The 20176-nt window shown below is 30.8% G+C and overlaps 1 protein-coding gene across 1 annotated transcript in view; it reads left to right on the top strand.

Moving 5' to 3' along the window:
• Positions 1-20176, top strand: part of Sb (serine proteinase stubble) — a 164460-nt gene that overhangs the window by 127601 nt on the left and 16683 nt on the right. Inside the window, exon 7 of the mRNA XM_077430794.1 lies at positions 18832-18938. Within this exon, the coding sequence (XP_077286920.1) occupies positions 18832-18938 (107 nt within the window). The remainder of the gene's footprint in view (positions 1-18831; positions 18939-20176) is intronic.

Genomic DNA, 20176 nt, shown 5'->3' with positions numbered 1-20176 from the left:
AAATTGTGACAGTCAAAGATAAATACAAAAACCTTGTAAACATAGAATGAATTCAAGACGATAAACGATATATAATAATAATAATTATTACTTTTAGTTGTTTGTGTATATATACATATGTTTTGTTTTTGTTATGTCTAATTTATTATTTTGTTTCTTGTCTTTTCTGTTATATTTTTGACCATTGTGGCGCATTAGGAATTCCTGTAATGCTACAACGGTCCAAACTTTAAATAAATAAATTACCTAAACACAAATAGTGTTTTTGGAACTAAAAATTGGAATTCCGCTTCTTTCAAATTTAACAGCTCATGTATTTAAAAAAAACTGACTTTTTAAAAAATATTACAGTGTAATAAGATTACCGTAATTAGTAATCGATTCTAACTCTCACAAGAGCAGAAATTAGTCAAAATCTTGAGCTCTAATTTTCTCATGATCACAAAACTTCATCTATTGATACTTCGTTCATATTTTCTCTGTATATTTCAACCATTGTAGCGCATTAGGGACACCTGTAATGCCACAATGATCCAAACTTAAACTTAAATAAATAAAAATGTATCTTACATAGATACAGTAAAAAAAATGTATTATTATTTGATTTTTAGATGCTTTTTATTATTACTAAATTATGTTCACAGTACATATTATATCTATTTTAATAGCTACTGATCTACTGATCATTTTCTATTTTACAATTTTAATTTAATTTTGTTAGTAATCATACTATTATATCTTTGTAATGTTAATGTACAGCATACTAGGAAAAAGAGCTCAAAAACCTATTTACAATCCTTATAAATGCTTATAATACATCTAATAGATAATATTAATTAAAGAATATCTAAAGTCGATGACCTAAAAAAGATTGTGTTTAGGTAATCTGTGTTTATACCTGAAGGGTATATACATTTTGTTGTAATCACCGAGACTCTTCACAAGTGTGTTAGTATGGTTATTAGTGATTCTGTCATAGAATCCACTGGTTAGTTTGTTAGTAATGTCTGTAACAAACGGAATATTATATATGGCACGCAGTTTTTTCAAGTTCGTATATATGTATGTGTGTATTATAAATTATTTTTAGGGATTTATTTTGTATTACTCGGAGCTTGGAAAGGTTAGTATTCGAGGCGTTATTCCATACAGGTGAAGCATAAGTAGGTAAATAATGGTAATATGAGCGCGCAATAATATTGAATTTAATGATTTTATTGCATCAATTTGGCCTAATTTTGGAAATATAATCAATACCTTTAAAAGTATCAAATCATCACAGTAATAGAGGTTTGCTTTGCACACTCCTAATTGATTGTGTGATTCCATTTCACTTTATTTTCTGCCTTTATCCAGTCTTTCCTAACGTACATAAATGTCTGCTCTTCGTAGTATTTTTCCCGGGAACGTTGAAAAGTTTCGAGTAACGTCTGTCGAAGTGCACTTTCTTACAAAGTTGCAATTCTAGGAGCTGAATGCATCTGCAGCGTCACAGCGCGAAAAGCGACAAGATTTGTAAGAATTCTTGAAATTAACATTTGTGCAACAACAGCCTCGTACGTTGAATATATGTATAATGTTTCGGGCAAAGCACTCACAGCCAGCTGTAACTGCACAGCCAAGCATTAATTTCCTTTCTGAAATATAAATGTCAACGCTCGTCGACTCGACACAAACAAATTGTAAATGCACACACGTCGAATAAAACATGACCTGCTAGCGCAAAATGTCTCATTAGTCTACCTAATGTCCCAAATGTGCGATAAATTCTCGGTGTTTTGTTTAACTGGATACTAAAATATTGATGTACTGCTACGTCACTTCGTAAGCGTTCGTATTAGTTGTTGCCATGGCACGGAACTGTCGCTTTTAAATTATATTGAAAGGTCAAAGGTCCGCTAAGGGTTGAATTAATTCAGTGGTTCGAGTTTGTCGTCTCTTAATTTACAATATTTATGTGGGATTCGTACGATTTATTCTCGTTCCTCTTTTATGAGCTTCGCTTGTCTCATATCATGCCTTATTGTGCGCCGAGGGCTTCCGATGGGATCTGTAGGAACGATGTTTCCGAGGGATTTACATATTTTGCGACTTTTGTTCTGGTCCAGTGTCGTTTCCCATGGTTCGACTACACAAAGAACGATAGAAAGATTTTCAAAAAGATCTTCTCGTCGAGAAGTTACGATCTGTATAGACGGGATTGCAAGGCGATTCTTTTCTATATTGTTTATTAAGTTTTTGGCTAACAGTAGCTGTACGATGGATTTACAATATATTTTGGACTCAATTGATATATTTATAAAAACATTTATTATATATTCTAAAATTGTTTCTTATGAAATTCGCAATTCTATTTTTAAATATAAATATGTTGCGCATTTGTTCAATTAATTTTTTTTTAATATTGGAAAATTTTATTGACATTATATACTCGTACATATGGTTTCTCAAACCTCAAAAGGTATAATAGAAAAATTCTTTAAATGAAAAGCTTTCAATTCAAATGTTTATATAATATTATGAGATAAATAAAGAGTTGTGTATCAATAGAGTACAAAGCTTTTTATACGTATTTTTTTGAAAATACAAATAGATTATGGAAACGATTAAATAATCCTTTTGTTTTAAAATTAATTCTGCATTGTGCGAACACATATTAAGAAATTAATCAAATCAAAATACAATGAATATTTGATAAATTGCGAAGGATACATATTTAAGCAAGGCATATAGGAGTTTGGGTTTAATTTTTAGATTACCCAAGTCGTTTTTAATCCCACAGTACTGTAGCCTTGCTTTTCAATTAATTTGTAGAAAGTCATCTGGAAGTTGCTAATACTGTTTGGTAATCTTTCTATCGAGTATATACTATTTCCATTCTTATTGCAATTCCAGTTTTCTTCACATTGATCGTTTTGTTTCTTTAATCTAGGAGGAACATTTTGAATTATATAATTGATAATCCTATTCTAATGTCCAAACAGATCCCTCTGTATTTTTTTCATTATTTCACATTAACTTTTCTACCCCCTCTATATATATATATAATTACTTTTTACAAAGATCTTGCTCTTATTTTTACAATATTCCACTATAATATTGATCCTCTTTACTGTTCATTTTCTTTAAATTTCTATTGTTTCACCATTTACTATATGTACATATGTACATACATACCATTATTTAAGGTAGATGCGTTTTTTTTTTATCGTTGCTATGCTGTTAGTTTCTGTTTTTTGAATAAATAAGTAAATTTTTTTACATTCATAAAAATATTTCGATGTTAAAAATTTTAATAATTTAAAATCATCGATTATCTATAATGATTCTGGAATTTTAAAGGATGATAGAAGAATTGCTAATATTTTTGTCCAATATTTAAATTTCGATGATTCTAATGATTATAATCACCCATTTCATTCCCCACATTATCGATCAATAAACTCATTTCCATAAGTTGAAAACCATAAATTCTTCAATATCTTCTAATTTAATATATTAATTAAAAACTGTCACTTAATCCCATTTACGTATGTTATAAATATATATATATATATATGTACATATGAAAATGTGTTACACCTAATTCGTGAAATTGTCAAACAAAAAAAAGCTACTTAGTTCAATGCATCAAGCTTGTTTGTATACATATGTATTGGTGTATATATGTATGTACATATAGATATAAGATAATAATGTGAGAAATCTTTATATTGTGTCTTTAGAATACGTGAAACAAATATAAAGTAGAATCATTTGGTTTATTTTGAATTATTAACACCATTTTTTTATTTCGTCATCATCATTATTAAATTTTTTACTGCCTACATAGTGGAGTTTTTAGCTGCCTCCAAAAGTACATAATCAAGCTCCGTTAAGGTGGGAATATTACGTAATACTGGTGCCTCGGCCGATCCGATTTCAAAAACGGCCGGCCTCGCTTAACGAAAGGCCCGCGCCATCGTTAATGGAGTAAATGGGGTAAATTTTCCGAAGCTTCGTCGCCGTCAGCATTCCAACCGGATATTAAAAGGGCGCACCGAGGCCGGCGCGTCACTTCCGGCAAAATGACGATTGTATCGATGTTCGCCGCGTAATGAGGAAATTTCTCGGAAATATTTCATCTGGCACTTGCGAAACCGGAACGGGCTTTCGGTAAATAACTTCCTTGAAATTACGGCTCTGCGACGTACTAAGGTACGTTTCGAAAACGGCTTGCGGTGGAATTTTCCATTTCCATCCAAAAATATCATTGGGAAATTTACGACTCCTATGTACCGCCACCCATCAATTTGTCCACTGGGAAATTTTGTATGTTTTTCTTATTATTTTCTGGACGGTTTCCACGTCTAAGTATAAAATATGTACATATAAGCAATATAATAAAATAATATCTGAAAGACCGAGCGACGCTTGATATGAGCATATTGAATTTGATAATTATTTATTTTTTATTTCCATATTTACAATCTAATAGCAATTATTTTGTTAATAGCGACAAATTATAGACAAATTGAAAAAAAAAACCCAAAAATACACACAAATTTTTTCAGTGACCGACTCTGAGTTCAAATCAGTCAAAATATCGAGTTCGAATTTTCGCATGATCACAAAACTTTATCTATTGTTACTACGTACATAGATAAAGTAAATATATATGTAGATACAGATTATATTATATAGCTTTTATTTGCAAAATTTTATTATAAATTATGTAATTAACTTATCAATCATACTGTGTGTGATAAAAGATAAATTTTTCAGTCTAAAAATGGTAGCATAAATCAATTTGTTCAAAATTATTATAACAGTTTTTAAGATGAATTTAATAAATATTGAAAAATAGAAGAATTGCTTGTATAATAGAATATTATACAACAATAATTGATTTATGTGAAAGTATTTATCTTTATATAAAAATACAAAACAATATTTATGCAATGCGAAAGTTTTTATGTTGATACAACCTTTGATAAAATTAATGTTTGTATTTTTTCCACCAACATATATGTATTTACATGTAGTAAATTAGATTAAAATGTACTTCACGAAAAATGTGTTATAATTTTTTTTCTGTTTTAAACTTTTGATGTTTCATCGCTAACGATTACAAAAACGACAGGGTAAAGAAAACAATAAAGATTGATCTTTGAAACTTTTAGTGGTACTTTCGGTCTACTTTTTCCCGTATAAAAATTTCATATCACGTCCAGAATGGCTCTCATGTGAATAAGTCTCTTGTCGCTTATTTTTTCGTTTATTCCGACTAAAATTGTTATAGAGTTTAAGAGCGTGCACTGTCCATAGTAAAACGTATATTCCTTAAATAAATGTTTTATTAAATTCCTCGGAGAATTATCGCCGCCGATATTAAATATAAAAATTAAAACAGTGTTCTATCGAGAACGAAAAATTTAATTAACGACGCCGCTGAGCTTCGGTAATTTTTCGTTATTTATCGAAGCGAAACGATTGTGAATCGGATATGTAATGTAATGATCGGTCGATGTTGACAGAGCCAAACAAAGAAAAGCCTTTCACTGGCTCCGAGGGAAGAGAAAATGGGGAAAAGCGAACACGCTTTTATGCGAACGGACACTGCTCATTAACGAATTGATTAATTACACACCGCCAACGCAGATTTTACAACAAAAAATCTTTATATACTGACATTTCTATACGTGTTGCTTTCATATAAAATGGGTAGGTCAGTGCTTTTGATGCGTAAGCTTTCATATTATTGGCGATCGCGCTTCATCTTTCGTATTACGCAGCGGTTTATTTTATTTTATTTATTTTTATGTGTAATGATAACAAATATCGATGCGAAAAAATGTTTATACTGTCTGTGACAGATATTTTAGAAGTTTTGCCGTGTCTATGAACTCGATAACGTATGTAGAAAGTTAAGCGAACGTGATATAAAATTGGATTGTGGGATTTCGTTCGACGGAACGAGTTTTGAATTTTTCTACTGTGTTTATATGGATGATATTATTAAGCTATGCAAAGCTTTCGTCCGATGCTATTATGAGACAATTTTAAGATGAAAAAATATATAAATTTGTATATATTTATATATACATATTTATTTATGTATATTAAAAAATAGCATTTGTAGTTTTATTTATATTTTTACGTTTAATGATAATACGTATTTATATTGTAGGAGAGTTAATCGTTAAATTTATAAATAAATTTGACATTCAAAAAGATATTGAAATGTTGCTCTTTATAGACAAAACGGCTTGTTTTTTAGGTCGTCAGTAAGTTTATATGGTATTGATCAGTTAATGGAAGCCAATTAAAAAAAAAAGGCTGGCGTCTATAATGAATGGTTAGTATTTTTGAATAAGCGATTTATATAATACAATAGGCATACGTATGTTCAGTAATTAAAATAAACGGTTAGTTATATGTACATGTTTACAAATATATATCTATTGGTTGGTATTATATGTATATTTGACGGTCAGTATTTTAAATTAACGGTCATTTTTTTTGTCAGAAGGTTCATAATTTGATATGTGAAGTTTTAGTGTGAAATTATTATTTGAAACCGATATCATGCAGGTAATTTTCTCATTTTATAGAATAGCTATTTTGATAGTAATGTATGTATATAAATATATTTAGTGATTAAACGATAAGAAATATTTGAAATTCGTTTATAGTATTGAACAACTATTTTTAACAAATGTTTTTTATTTTATGTATTTGAATGTTTTAGTTTTACGTATTTGAATTGTTTAACTTTTAATTGGGTATTTACATAAGTCTAATTCACTTTGTTAGGAACAAAGTGAGTTAAACTTAATGAAAAATGAATGGATTTGAACAACAATGTCTTCAGATTTCAGTGTGATTTCATTATTTTTGAACGCCATCATACACGTTTTTAAATTTAATTTCAATTACCAAGCGTCAAATATTTAAAGTATATTAAAATTTTCAAACGGTTCAAAGAGGGCCAAATTCTCTCAGCACGTCTTTTACATATCTGTCAAATGTTGAAACAATGTATTAAAACCTCTCTGCTTACCTTATGTGATAACATTTGCCATCAACGCGCTATTATTATTTAACACGAATGAAAAAAAATGGCGACAATGACATTAAAGTTATTCTCGAGTTCGCTCATCAGAAAATGATAATAAAGGTCGACACTGCTAAATAATGGACTGAAATTCGCTTTTTTCAGGCCGCTTCGCCGTCGAGCGATGTAAATGCGACCATAAATTTTAATGGCACTGTACATTTATAATGAAGATGCTCTCATCCCCCATTCTCACCCCTAAGTGACACATTTTGAGACCCACCCCATGTCTGAGAAAAGGGAGCTTCCCGTGAAGATACACACCCTTTTATACGCAACCTAGCCATCTCAGCAGATAAGTTTAGAGGTGACGAGCTTTCGGGCCCAGGTTTTACTTACCTGGCTTTTGTGGAACTGGCTTCGATATCAAATTGGAAAAGTTTTATTAACGAACTCTTCCCAGAATTGTTGTATTGCACGCTCTTTCTAATTCGATTTTATCTCGATCCGAGCCTAGACCGTTCCTGGGTACGTTCTGATCGATTTCGCCTCGGTGGGCTTTCACTATTTATGTATATGTATGTATTAAATCACTACTTGCAGTTTCAAACTAGACTAAGTTTGGTGCTGATTTTGTGACGAATGTAGGGCTTTCAATCATGATGCAATTTGAATATGGTTCATTTGAAACCATTCATTCATACAAAGATAAAGTACAACGAACAGTTTTAACAACCCCATTGAATATCTCGAAAAGTAAACATATACGTATTCTACATAAGCTTTTGGGTTCAGGAATAAGAGAAGGGAAATCGATTAAAGTAGTGGAATTATTCACCATCATATGCGAAAAAAGTGTTTATTTTTTACTTGTATTTCAAATATTATATTATAATTCATGGGTTTCACTTCTAAGCTGTCTAAAATATATGAAATTTAAAGTTGTGAAAGTAATCAGCATTTGAAGTTGTAAAAATGATTCCATCGAAATTGAATTTCTTATATTTGAAGGCATTTCTACATACTTGAAGGCAACAAATAAAATGGTCAGAATTTAAATCCACCTTTGATCAGAATAAAAATCGAGTTTTCGTCAGAATTTTATTATTAAGGATCAGAACAAAAATCAAATTGTAAGAATTAAAATAGCATATGGTCAGAATAATAGTAATGAATAGTAATGAATAATAATAATAGTAATAAATAATCAGAATGGTCATAATAAATTAAAAATGGTCAAAAATAATGAGCAGTTGGCATTATTTTTTTATTTTTTCATAGATTGGATTAAAACTTTTAACAAATGACAGAATGACCAGTTGTAATAATCTTTATCTTTGCAGTAGTAAAAATACTATTGCCAACTAAAAAAAATGATTCTGACCATCTATAAGAATAATTATTACGATTTGATGTAAATTATGACCAATCTACATATAATTTAAATTCTGAACATTCAATATAAATTCTGAACATTCAATATAAATTCTGACCAATCAGTATAATTAAACGAATTCTAACCACCTAATATGCATTTTAGCCATTTACATTCTGACCAATGTTCATATGTATGTATACTGACCGTTTGATAAAAATTCTGACTAATGTAATATAAATTCTGACCACAAGCGTATTAAAAATCTCACCCCAAAAAATACGAGCTATTTTTAATTCAATTGAAAAATGAATGAATATTTTTGTATAAAGCTTGAAAACAAGTATTTGCATTTAAGTAAAAAGCTACAAATGATTGGGTCACAACCGTGACTTAATTAGAATCCAAGAAGTATTTTGATAGTAAGGTAAATGAAATAAAAATATTGAATAAACATCTTCAAAGTACTAAATGTAAATTTGACTCTGATGAATAATTTTAAATAACTTTTGATTATATTAAAATGAATTTAATTGTATATACATTTGTATATGTATGTACATGTTTAGTAACCACAAATTAACCCTTGAAGTTATTATAATACATGTATAATGAACTTTTAGCTAGACGTCTGTCTTTTAACTATAAATTTAATTGAATGCATGGTTCAACACCAACTATGTAAATGTTTAAATTACTTTCATATATAATTTAAATGTATAAACGTGTAATTAAATTACACGAATAACATTTAAAAATTTAATTATAAATAAATCCAAACGAGTGGAAGCATTTCAGCGGATTTGAGATCAAATTAAAAAGAAATAAAAAGTCAACATAGACAATGGATGAAGGGAGATACAGGCAGAAAAAGCGAGAAGGGAACGACGGCCATACAAATTCCACCGCTTTTTCCGCAATCCCAGTTTCAATTAATATTTTCACAGGAAAATGCTCAAAGGACGAGAGTCTGTATGCGTACGTGTGTTCACGATGGTCGTTTATCATTTTTGTTGTGTGATACGTCATAACCGGTGATTGATCCTCCGGCGTGTCCATTGACGCGAGAGCCTAGCGAAAATAATTACCCACACTTTGAGTATCCACGCAAAACTTCCACATTAACAATCAAAGGTCTATGTATGTATAGGCGATCACGCGGAAAACTTTCTCATTGTTTGATTATTTATCAAAAATCTTTACACAATTGCTGTTACGTATCCCGTGTCTCTTCCATCTTGTTTTGAATAAATACATGAATTATATATTATGATAAAAAACAAAATCATAAAAATGATAAGTTAATCTAATATTTATTTATTATTATTAAATAGAAAATTGCTAATTAGCAATTAATAATTTTAAATTAAAACTAACAACTATAATATAACATAATTGACAAAATTAAACAAAACTATTATTAGTAACCCTAAAATAATCTAATATATAATTTGTACATATGTATGTTTTGATTTTTAAATGCTTTTTATTATTACGAAATTATGTTCACAATACATCTGATATCTATTTTAATAGCTACCGATATACTGATCATTTTCTATTTTACAATTTAATTTAATTTGGTTAGTAATCATAGTATTATATTATTCTAATGTTAATCTACAGCATAATAGGAAAAAGAGCTCAAAAACCTATTTACAATCCTTATAAATGCTCATAATACATATAATACATGATATTAATTAAAGACTCTCTAAAGTCGATGACCTAAAGTAGATTGTGTTTAGGTAATCTGTGTTTATACCTGAAGGGTATAGACATTTTGTTGTAATCACCGAGACTCTTCACAAGTGTGTTAGTATGGTTATTAGTGATTCTGTCATAAAATCTACTGGTTAGTTTGTTAGTAATGTCTGTAACAAACGGAATATTATATACGGCATGCAGTTTTTTCAGGTTAGTATATATGGGTGTATTGTAAATTATTCTTAGGGATATATTTTGTATTACTTGGAGCTTGGAAAGGTTAGTATTCGAGGCGTTATTCCATACAGGTGAAGCATAGGTTAATAATGGTAATATGAGCGCGCGATATAATTTTATTTTATTTTGGGTTGATAAAGAACTATGGCGATTAAATATTGAATATATTGAGGATATAACCCGCATCGCCTTGCATTTCGCTCCCTCAATGTGAGGTGCCCATCTCATTCTTTTATCAAACGTTACTCCTAAATATTTTATTACTGACTGCCATTTCAGACTTTCTCCAGAGGGGATTTTCAGATCTGAACTTGGCTTATGTTTTCTAACACTAAAGAAATGGCGTCTGTTTTGGTTTGATTAATTTGAATTTTCCTCTTATTGAAGTGTTCAGTCATTGTTTTAATTGCAAATTCAAGATTTTTAAGAATAGTGTCTGGTTTTTTGCTACTTGTGAAGCAAGCGGTATCATCTACATATAGGGTTATGTGACAGTTTTTTGGAATAGGTATGTAATTTATATATATGGAGAACAAGAGTGGGCCAAGCACGCTCCCCTACGGAACGCCAGCTGCGATTATTTTTGGAGACGATAATTCATTATTTACGCTAACTACTAGCTTTCTACGAGTTAGGTACGATTTGATGATGAGAATTAGGTAGTTTGGTATTTTGTTAATAAGAAGCTTATGAATGAGTCCATCGTGCCAAACCGTGCCAAACATATGTATATCCTTGGTTGTTCGTTCGTTGATCCGTGACGTCATCGAACAAATGATTCGATTTATTTTTTTTCGATTCATAGGCGCCGATTCCATTAGTGCCGAGGGCGAAGCCCTATAGGGCAAAGGCTCAGGGGGCACCGAGCGCAAAGCCCTAGAGGGCAAAGGCTCAGGGTGGCGCCGAGGGCGAAGCCCTAGAGGATAAAAGCTCAGGGCTTAGCATTTTATTAAACTTACATACATAATTACGTCATCTTCCACAGTTGTATCCATTAACACCCCCCAAGAAAGCACCAATGTTACTAGCACCTCTAATGTTCTCAGGAAGGACATTATACATTTGAACACTTCTGTGAAAAACACCTCCTGCAGTTTTTGCTTTCTTAACCCTACCTATAACTAATTTATTCCTATTTCTAGTTTTATAATTATGTATGTTTCTATTCCTAACTATGTGATTATTAAAATATTTGGGTAATAGATTCTTATCTAGCTTATATACAAATTTTAAAGTGCTTAATTTGAGACTATATCTAATATCCAACCATTTCCATTAATCTTACATACTTCTAACAATTTTACGTTTCCTCTATTCCTCTATTCTGCACTTTCTGAAATTTGTCAATGCGCAATCCACCAAATAATAGATATAAGATGAAAATTGAAAGCATCTAACAATTGATTGCAAACTGCAAGATTTAATTATCTAACGATGTTGAATTTAAAATGAGATACTTTGTTTCCCTTATTAACTTTACTTCACTTTGCTGACCGTCACTTGCGGGGTCGATATTAATGACTTTCACTCTCGGAGTCAATGGTGATGACTAACTTAAATTCGAACAGTAGTTAGTTTATATACCCCTCTTTAAAGCAATGAAGTGTTGAAAACACGCGTCTTAAAATTTTGGTTAGTCAGGGGTTTTAAGGTGTATTCCTTAAATTAGGTGTGCCACAAATAAATGGTGCTGCTTATTAAATTAGGTGTGCCACAAATCAATGGCACATAATACTGGATTGGGCAAAGTCCGGCACTCCTGTCATTGATAAGCGAGGTACATAACAGTGCATATATACATATATAGTTTTGGTTTGAACACAGCAAATGAATCCGCTTTTTGTTTGTGTTTTCTTTATTTAAAATTCAATGTTGAAAAATCGATATGAAATTTGCCCGAGGGACTGTAAAACGACTTTGATGTAAATTTTCATTAATTTGAATACGTCAAAGAAGTCACTTTCCTTCAATTCCTTGTTAGCCGCAGGCGAGGTATACGTACACTCCCCTCGTATAATTCGTTTACAAAAGTCACTATGACACTGAAAATCGTATGCAATGGGGGAACATTCCATTTCAAAAATTAATTTCGATTACGTTACGGCCGTACTTTGGGGAGAAATCCAATTTAATTCTGTCTTATATGCAAATATGCTCTGAAACATCAAAGCGAATTCACTATCAATTTGTTATGAAATTTTTGTGCAAACAATTCAAAATTAAATAGTTTCGTTATAAACATAATATAATTATCAGCCGGCAGTATGCTATTTAGCACCGAGAGGTTACCGGGCTCGATCCCGTACTAATATTTAATACTGCTTATCAGACTTGGATATTTGTGACTCCAAGTCGATCGTTTCTTATCAGAGTTTGCCAATGTTTCTGATTTCATTGTTGAAACGGTTCCACCATAAAATTAGCAAAAGTCATCCTACCCGCTATGTCACATATATCTGAATTTGATTTATGTAAAATGTGTAAAAATGAATGTACAAGTCTAAATCCATATTATTAATTAATTAATTAATTAATTGTTAAAATACAGCGATTTGTGTAATAAAAATGCTGCAATCTTGGTAATTAATTGTCTAGGAAGGCGCATTGGGGTCTACCTGTTAGGCTTTCCTGGTATATATCTATGTAAAATAAAATAAAATAATGGTTTTTTAAAATACCATTTGAAGTATGAGTAGTTTAGTTGTATGAATAATTCATATAATTAATTTATAAAATGAATTTTCTATTCAATATACATAATATAAATATATATGTACCTGTTTTCACAATTTATTTTCCTAAAATTATGTGTTTATACATCTCAAATATTTATGGAAAATTTTCGAGAATTGGAAGAAAACAAAAAGAAATGGGAGGGTATTAAATAATACGCAATTTTAGATCAAAGTTAAAATTAATAGTTTTTAAATTTGTATTGTCAAAAATATGTCAAAAATATTCACTAATGGAATATGAAAACAGTAATAGTCTGTATGTATTTATTTATTTATCTATTTATTTAAATTTATCGCCAATGTTTTCTAGAAAATTTTCATTTTGAAAGAATCATTTTATGGATTATTCCGCGTTCAAATGGAGTTGATTGAAAAGTTCTCGTCATTTCTAGAATTCGTGTATAACGAGCCCCGAATGTTGTATGCAACGACGCGGTTTAATAACACAACGTCAAAAACAAAAAAGGAAGTAGTATGTATTGCGTGCGAGAGGAAAAAAGCCCAGAATCCTTTTATCGTATTAAAAAGGATCGCTTTTGGCATCCTTTGTCAGCAGTGTAAATATGGGCAACGCCGGAAAACCGACAGGAAAAAATATATGTATGTATATCCAGACAGTACGAGAAGCCGAAAAGCGTGGAAATCCTTGCGTAGCGTAAAAATTTCAATATTGGCATCAAAACACAACGGAGCCTAGGGTGGGTTGGAAGCGGGCGAGAGGGAGGGAAACCGCAAAAATTGGCCGGATAGATGCTTGTTTTCCCGCAAGATTTTCCCCCATATTTGAAGGGTGTAAACGTCTTTAGCAGATCCCGACGCATTCATTGGCCGGTGTACAATGCCATTAATATCCGTCCACAGATTGCACAGAAATGCTTTACGAAAAAATGAGTTCAGATGGAATTATAACGTTTATTATAAATTTCGAACCCACTGAGCACTGATTTGATGAAATTATTCGCGTTAGTATTGTGTTTCTTGGATTTGTAAAGACTTTTTTTAATTTTAGCAGTCTCAAATTTCAAATGATTATTTGCATCAACATTTTTTATATTATTATCATTTTATAATTGTAATGAACACATTCAAAACAAGCTGTCTATTTACATAATATATAAGAGTAATATCATTTGAAAAACCGTTTTGACTTTAAAAATATGAACCTACAGACAGAAAAATTTCAAATCGAATAGAATAGAATAAAAGTGTACTATTAAATGCACATTTTTTGTTATGGTTTTTGCTAATTTTAATGGAAAGACTGTACAATTGTTATTGAAAACTTATTATTTTTAAAACTTACAATAAGTAAGCAGTCTGCTTTTTCATTTGAACATTTTTCAAAGCCGAAAAACAAAGGAAATATGGAGTATTATATATGTTTATATCCACTTTTTTCAAGTTCGAAGATTCCTTGTGCATAATGATCGCAATTAACTGGGTCCAAAATTTTCCTCTGGCTTTTTCGTTGCTTGTTTTTTTTTCATATCGACAATACAAAGGCAAATGGTCAAAATAATTTTAGACGTACATGTGTACATAAATAATATTCCAATATGCATAGATATTTACCATTATTATTTTTTATTTCGATCAAACATGTACACTCGCCTTTATAGATCGCTCCAAAGTGATGAGTGTATTAATACAATACAACAGTACAATTATACAAGCAATATTATACAAAGAGAATCATTATAAACATCATCCACAGTGACTAGAAATAGGCAAACCTCAAGACGCTGAATAAATTAAGATTTGCAAGAGATATTGGAAAGGAAATGCCAATTTACAAAAACCCTTTCAATGAAAATCCGATAAAATGGCAAAATTTAAAAGGAAACTTTTTCAGCTGGCGGACCAGTATTTTTTTTTCAGTAATTTTCACGGACCAGCATCATATTTTAAAATAAAAACGTTTTATATGTATGTATATGGTTGAAAACTTATATATGGTTGAAATCTAAGTAGTAAAATTCGTGGATCGTCATCTGGTGGAAAATAGAAATCGAATCGCTCTGATAAATTTGTCAAATGACAACTGATTATATCGCGGAAAGACGTCATATTAAGCTCCTCTCCTCCTTCGTAAATAATATCAGCCAAATTGAGAAACATGTCATAGCAATCTTTTGAAACACGAATCTTCCATGGTTTTAGTTTTCGTTTCAACCCATCTGTATTGTCTGCCTTTGTGAAACAAGATGACATTCTTCCTTGCATGGATAAGTTAAGGTCATTGAAAATGCAAAAAATATCTGTCAAATAAGCTAGCTTGGTTATCCAGTCTATATTTTGAAATAGTTCTGACAAAAGCTATTGTTTTATTTTTTTAATTACGTTCTTCTCCGCGGACCAGTAATGGGCGCGGACCATAGTTTGAGTAGCACTGCTCTAGTGGGACTTAAACCCACGACCACTCTGCTCGAAACATAATATTACTAGTCGTTTTACCCGGCTTCACTCAGTATTTGTAATATAAACAGCGTAAACATGGCGAATCTATTGGTAAATATTCATTTTTTTTTTATTAAATTTATATGAATTGAAAAAAAAATCGATTCGTTGTCATAGAAATTTTGACTTGTTTACAAAATTCCCAACCAACAATTCTTACATACAAAGTCTCTTTCGAAATTATATATGAGACTCGCCATCTAAATTCGCCATTAAATTACGAAATACTACCAAAGAAAATTCTACTCAAAAAAACTACCAAAATATTTGACATTATGAATCAAAAATAATAAAAAACTTCACTATAATATAAATTGTATTTTTATATGAATACTCAGTATGTAAATAGTACTAATAAATATAAGAAAATTTTCACTTCAAACGAGCAAAAAAAAGTTGAAAATTGGCACTTATGTATAAGAGCTCTATCGTTTTCGCTCTAGATGATTAGTGGCAGTTTTTCACCAGGCGTATGATACGCCAGTCTATCTGACGGTGTATGATACGCTTTTGGCCCGCAATTAAAGTTGCACGTAACACATAAATTTGTCAATTAGCGTAACGTAACGTTTGCGGCTGAGCGTGCGCTGCCATTAAGCGGCGCACTAACAAATTATCGTACATTACGCTCTCTGCACGTACACACTCGTACACGTCGAACTATGCCATAAATTAACGCCAAATTCCACATACCGAAAATTCCATTAGTGTTACCGTATCACTCCTTGTGTTATAATGCTGCCAGCGAGGAAAATTACCCGAAGAAAAGTATGAATGTACGCACTTTTGTGCGCCCATACACGAAGGTGAAGGGGAAAGCTCCTATACACAATAGATTTTAATTTATCAATACTTACTTTTGGATGCATAGATTGGATGTTTCAATTGCAAAAATACACATGATCTTTTGTCATATTGTTAACCATCCCTCACTGAAGTGGGGAGTGCCCCATTTTTACTTTTCTTGTAATAACTATATAGTTTTCAAGGCTATACCCCCTATATTTCTTGTATTCCTAGAATGAACTACAAGAAATTTATTTTAATAAATTTTGTATAATTTAGAAAAGAGGTACAACGTAAAAAAATACCTTTATACATTTCTACGTTCCAAAGTATGATTTAAAGGCGGTAGCGATAAGTCATGTTTTCGACTGTTCGCTTGCATATTCTTGTTGATCGATGAATCAATGCGAGAGAAAGAGACAGCTATATTTTCGTAAGCTATTGTTTTCGTCGCTTTTGGCACGTGGCTATTGTGTCATGCAGTCTCCTGTTGGCCTTACCTATGTGCGTTTGCGTGTCGATGCTTGTCGTTATTTTTAATACAAAAATAGTCAAAAACATGCTATAAGACTAAAACTTTTTATGTTGATGTATAAAATGATTAATAAGATATATATATTGAACCCATTTGTATTGAAAAAGCTGTATTTTGATTAAAAAATACTGGGGTCTTACTCGACCCCGGTTCGGGACACTCGTTCGATCTCGACGCTCCGTCCTTCAAAGGTTTAAGATCAGTAACTTATTCATATAAAATCGTATATACACAGCATAGTTCACTGGTAGAGCTATTGCATAACAGTAGAGAGATTGTGGGTTTAAGTCTTGGTCAAATATGCTTCTGGTGAGATGTAGTTATTGAAACATTTGTAAATTGTATTGAAACATTTGTCTTGTGTTAAAATTTTACAATTTTTCTAGATTTATTGTTGTGATGGATCCAATAGATCAGTTTCTCGCAAATTCGAGTTATTAGAATCTCGAATTTGTTGAATCTTATAAATGCAATGTATCTCTCACAAATTTGTTGATTGTCCATAGATTTTATTTTTTTATTCTTAATTTATAACAGGAAGGCATATTAGGTAACCTCAATGCACCTTCCTGGCCAGAAACATTGGACATTTTATAGTATTATGTATTGTATAGTATTAATAGTATTATGCAAAGAAAATACATATCAAATTACATCCACAAACACATGTATATGGTCAAATTTGGAAATTCAGTAATGACATATCAATTAACATCTACAGAGACACCTATGGTCAAATTTGTAAATTTACAGAATTTAAAAAATTCAGCAAAATCCGAGATTGCTAAATACTCAAGATTTGCGTGCTAATTGGTTGGAACCGTTTCAATGAAAATCAGATAAATCGGCAAACTGATAGGAAACGATTGACCTGGAGTCACAAATTTCTGGCCAGCAAAAATCAGTGGGATATTTTTATTGTTATGTTTGAAGAGATTGTTAGTACTTATGTACAAAAATAATTTAACCATATGTGTCGTCTTTGGGTTGATTGATGTTATGACAAATCTGATGTATGTATGTATGTAATAAAATAAAAATAAAATACACAAAGTTGATACATTTTTAATATTTCAATACATTTTATAGGAAATTTATAGTATTTATATTTCAATACATTTTAAAGGAAATTTATTAAATAGGTATATTTTTTTTATATATTTAAAAGCTTGGATATTTACATACATATGCAGTATTTTTTAATCAATTATATTATTTTATAGAAGTTTAACACAAACTTTTGGGACGTCAAACATATTCGAAAAGTATGTGGACTATTACGAATGTTAAGTAAATACTCGATCAAAAGAATACATATATAGCAAAAAGTGACTGTTTCTCATATTTAAATATTTTGGAAAACATTATAGTCTAGTATATGTATATTGATGTATTTTATCAAAAATGGTGGAAATAAGTCGGTTTCAAACTCAATATATTCTTCTACATCCTTGTAATAATATTTTCTATCAAATAAATAGTACTAGTCGCTTAAATTTATAATTCAATATATGTGTTTAATATATAATAAATATATTTCGTTATTTACATCATAAACAATGAAAGGCATAGGAAATGAAAATGTATATGATACATTTAGTATTTATAGCACACATGTATGTATATAAATTGCAAAACATTTTGTGGCAGTTAAGAAAATGAAAGGCTCATAAATTATTTGTATAGCTTTTTTGAATAAATGAAATGCGTCAACCTTTCACTCTCAATATGATAGTTTCATGTACACAATTTTGTATAATAATCATAAAAGCACTCTCGAGGAATTCAAATAGACAATAACAATTACCGCAAGTGTGTGTTCACAAGTTGGAATTTGCTGGAATTTCTAAAGCTGCATTTGTATTGCGAATACCAACATACTAGTTCACAGAAAATGCCAAAACGTTTACAAGTGATTTATATTAAACTCTTATGATTAACAAATTGTTTTGAAACATTTCAGGTATCAGTCAGGAGAACTTCGTTCTTCGGGTTTTCGAGTACCCATCGATGTGGAGGTGCATTATTAAACCACGATTGGATAGCAACGGCCGGACACTGCGTAGATGAGTAAGTTTTTTAATACTATTATTTTAGTATCTAATAAAAAGGTTTTTTTCGTACATACACAGATATATGTACGTCCTGCTAAAGTTGTTTATTTGATGAAAGGGTCGTCGCTGGGAGCCTTTCAATAACCGCTCGCCGATTTCTTCGCCTGAAAGGGATAGTTCTTAAAAACTCTGGATTGGAGTAGGTCGGATGGAAAATCTAGAGATTCGGCTGACGATTGAAACATCTGCCAAGCCTCTGGAAAACTTAGATAGATGTATATTGCGTGAGATGCGCACGTTTTATTCACTAAGTGGAAATTTATCGGTTCGGTTTTAAGGCGAAGGATTTATAGAACGGCTTTTAGCATTTTATTTTCTATCTATTTTTGTATTTCATCTCAAAATAGCATTATTGATTTAATCCTTTGAAGATCATATTCGCAATATTTTGTAGTCAAGTTTCAAGAGAAAATATTATATTTTATATTAGCCATCATCTAAATTTTGAGACGCAAAAAATATCTGACAAGTGTCGAGGAGACTCGTTTAAATATAAAATATTTCATTTCAAACATTGTTTTTTTGTATGCATATTTGGAAAATAATGATCGACTTTCGTAATGAAATATTTAATACTAAGCCATTTTAATTTAAGATTCTACATACATATGTACATATTTTTTAAATAAAACAAATTACCAGGAAGGCCTTATAGGTAAACTACAATGCACCTTCCTGGCCAATTACAAACATTGCAGCATTTTTTTTATTATACAAGCCGCTAAATTACGAGACACTGAAAAACTCGCAAAATTCACGAGACATCTATGAATTGTACATAAATTTTATTGTACATTAATCAACTCAAATAGTGGTAGGAAGGATATTTAGCCAATTTTACCGGGAACCGTTTCAAGAATGAAATCAGAGAAAATTGGCAAACTCTGATAGGAAACGATCGACCTGGAGTCACAAATATCTAGGTATGACCAGCAGGACTACAGATATACTCAGAAAAGTTATTTTCAATCGAGGTCAGCTCATCGGATCGAACCCGGCACCTCTCGACGCTAAGCAGAATGGGTTTACCTGGTATATATGTAAAAAATAAATAAATATAGCAGTTTCGAAAACTGAGTCAAATAGAATTTCAAATTATTATTATACGTACATATATGTATGTATATGATTACATATTAAACTTTTAAATAACCTATTAAATGTGTACAAAAAATGGTTTTATAAGATTTTGAC

Source organism: Arctopsyche grandis, chromosome 5 (genome assembly GCF_051622035.1).
Source record: "Arctopsyche grandis isolate Sample6627 chromosome 5, ASM5162203v2, whole genome shotgun sequence".
In the NCBI taxonomy this organism is placed as follows: Eukaryota; Metazoa; Arthropoda; class Insecta; order Trichoptera; family Hydropsychidae; genus Arctopsyche; species Arctopsyche grandis.
This window is presented reverse-complemented; position numbering and strand designations above follow the sequence as displayed.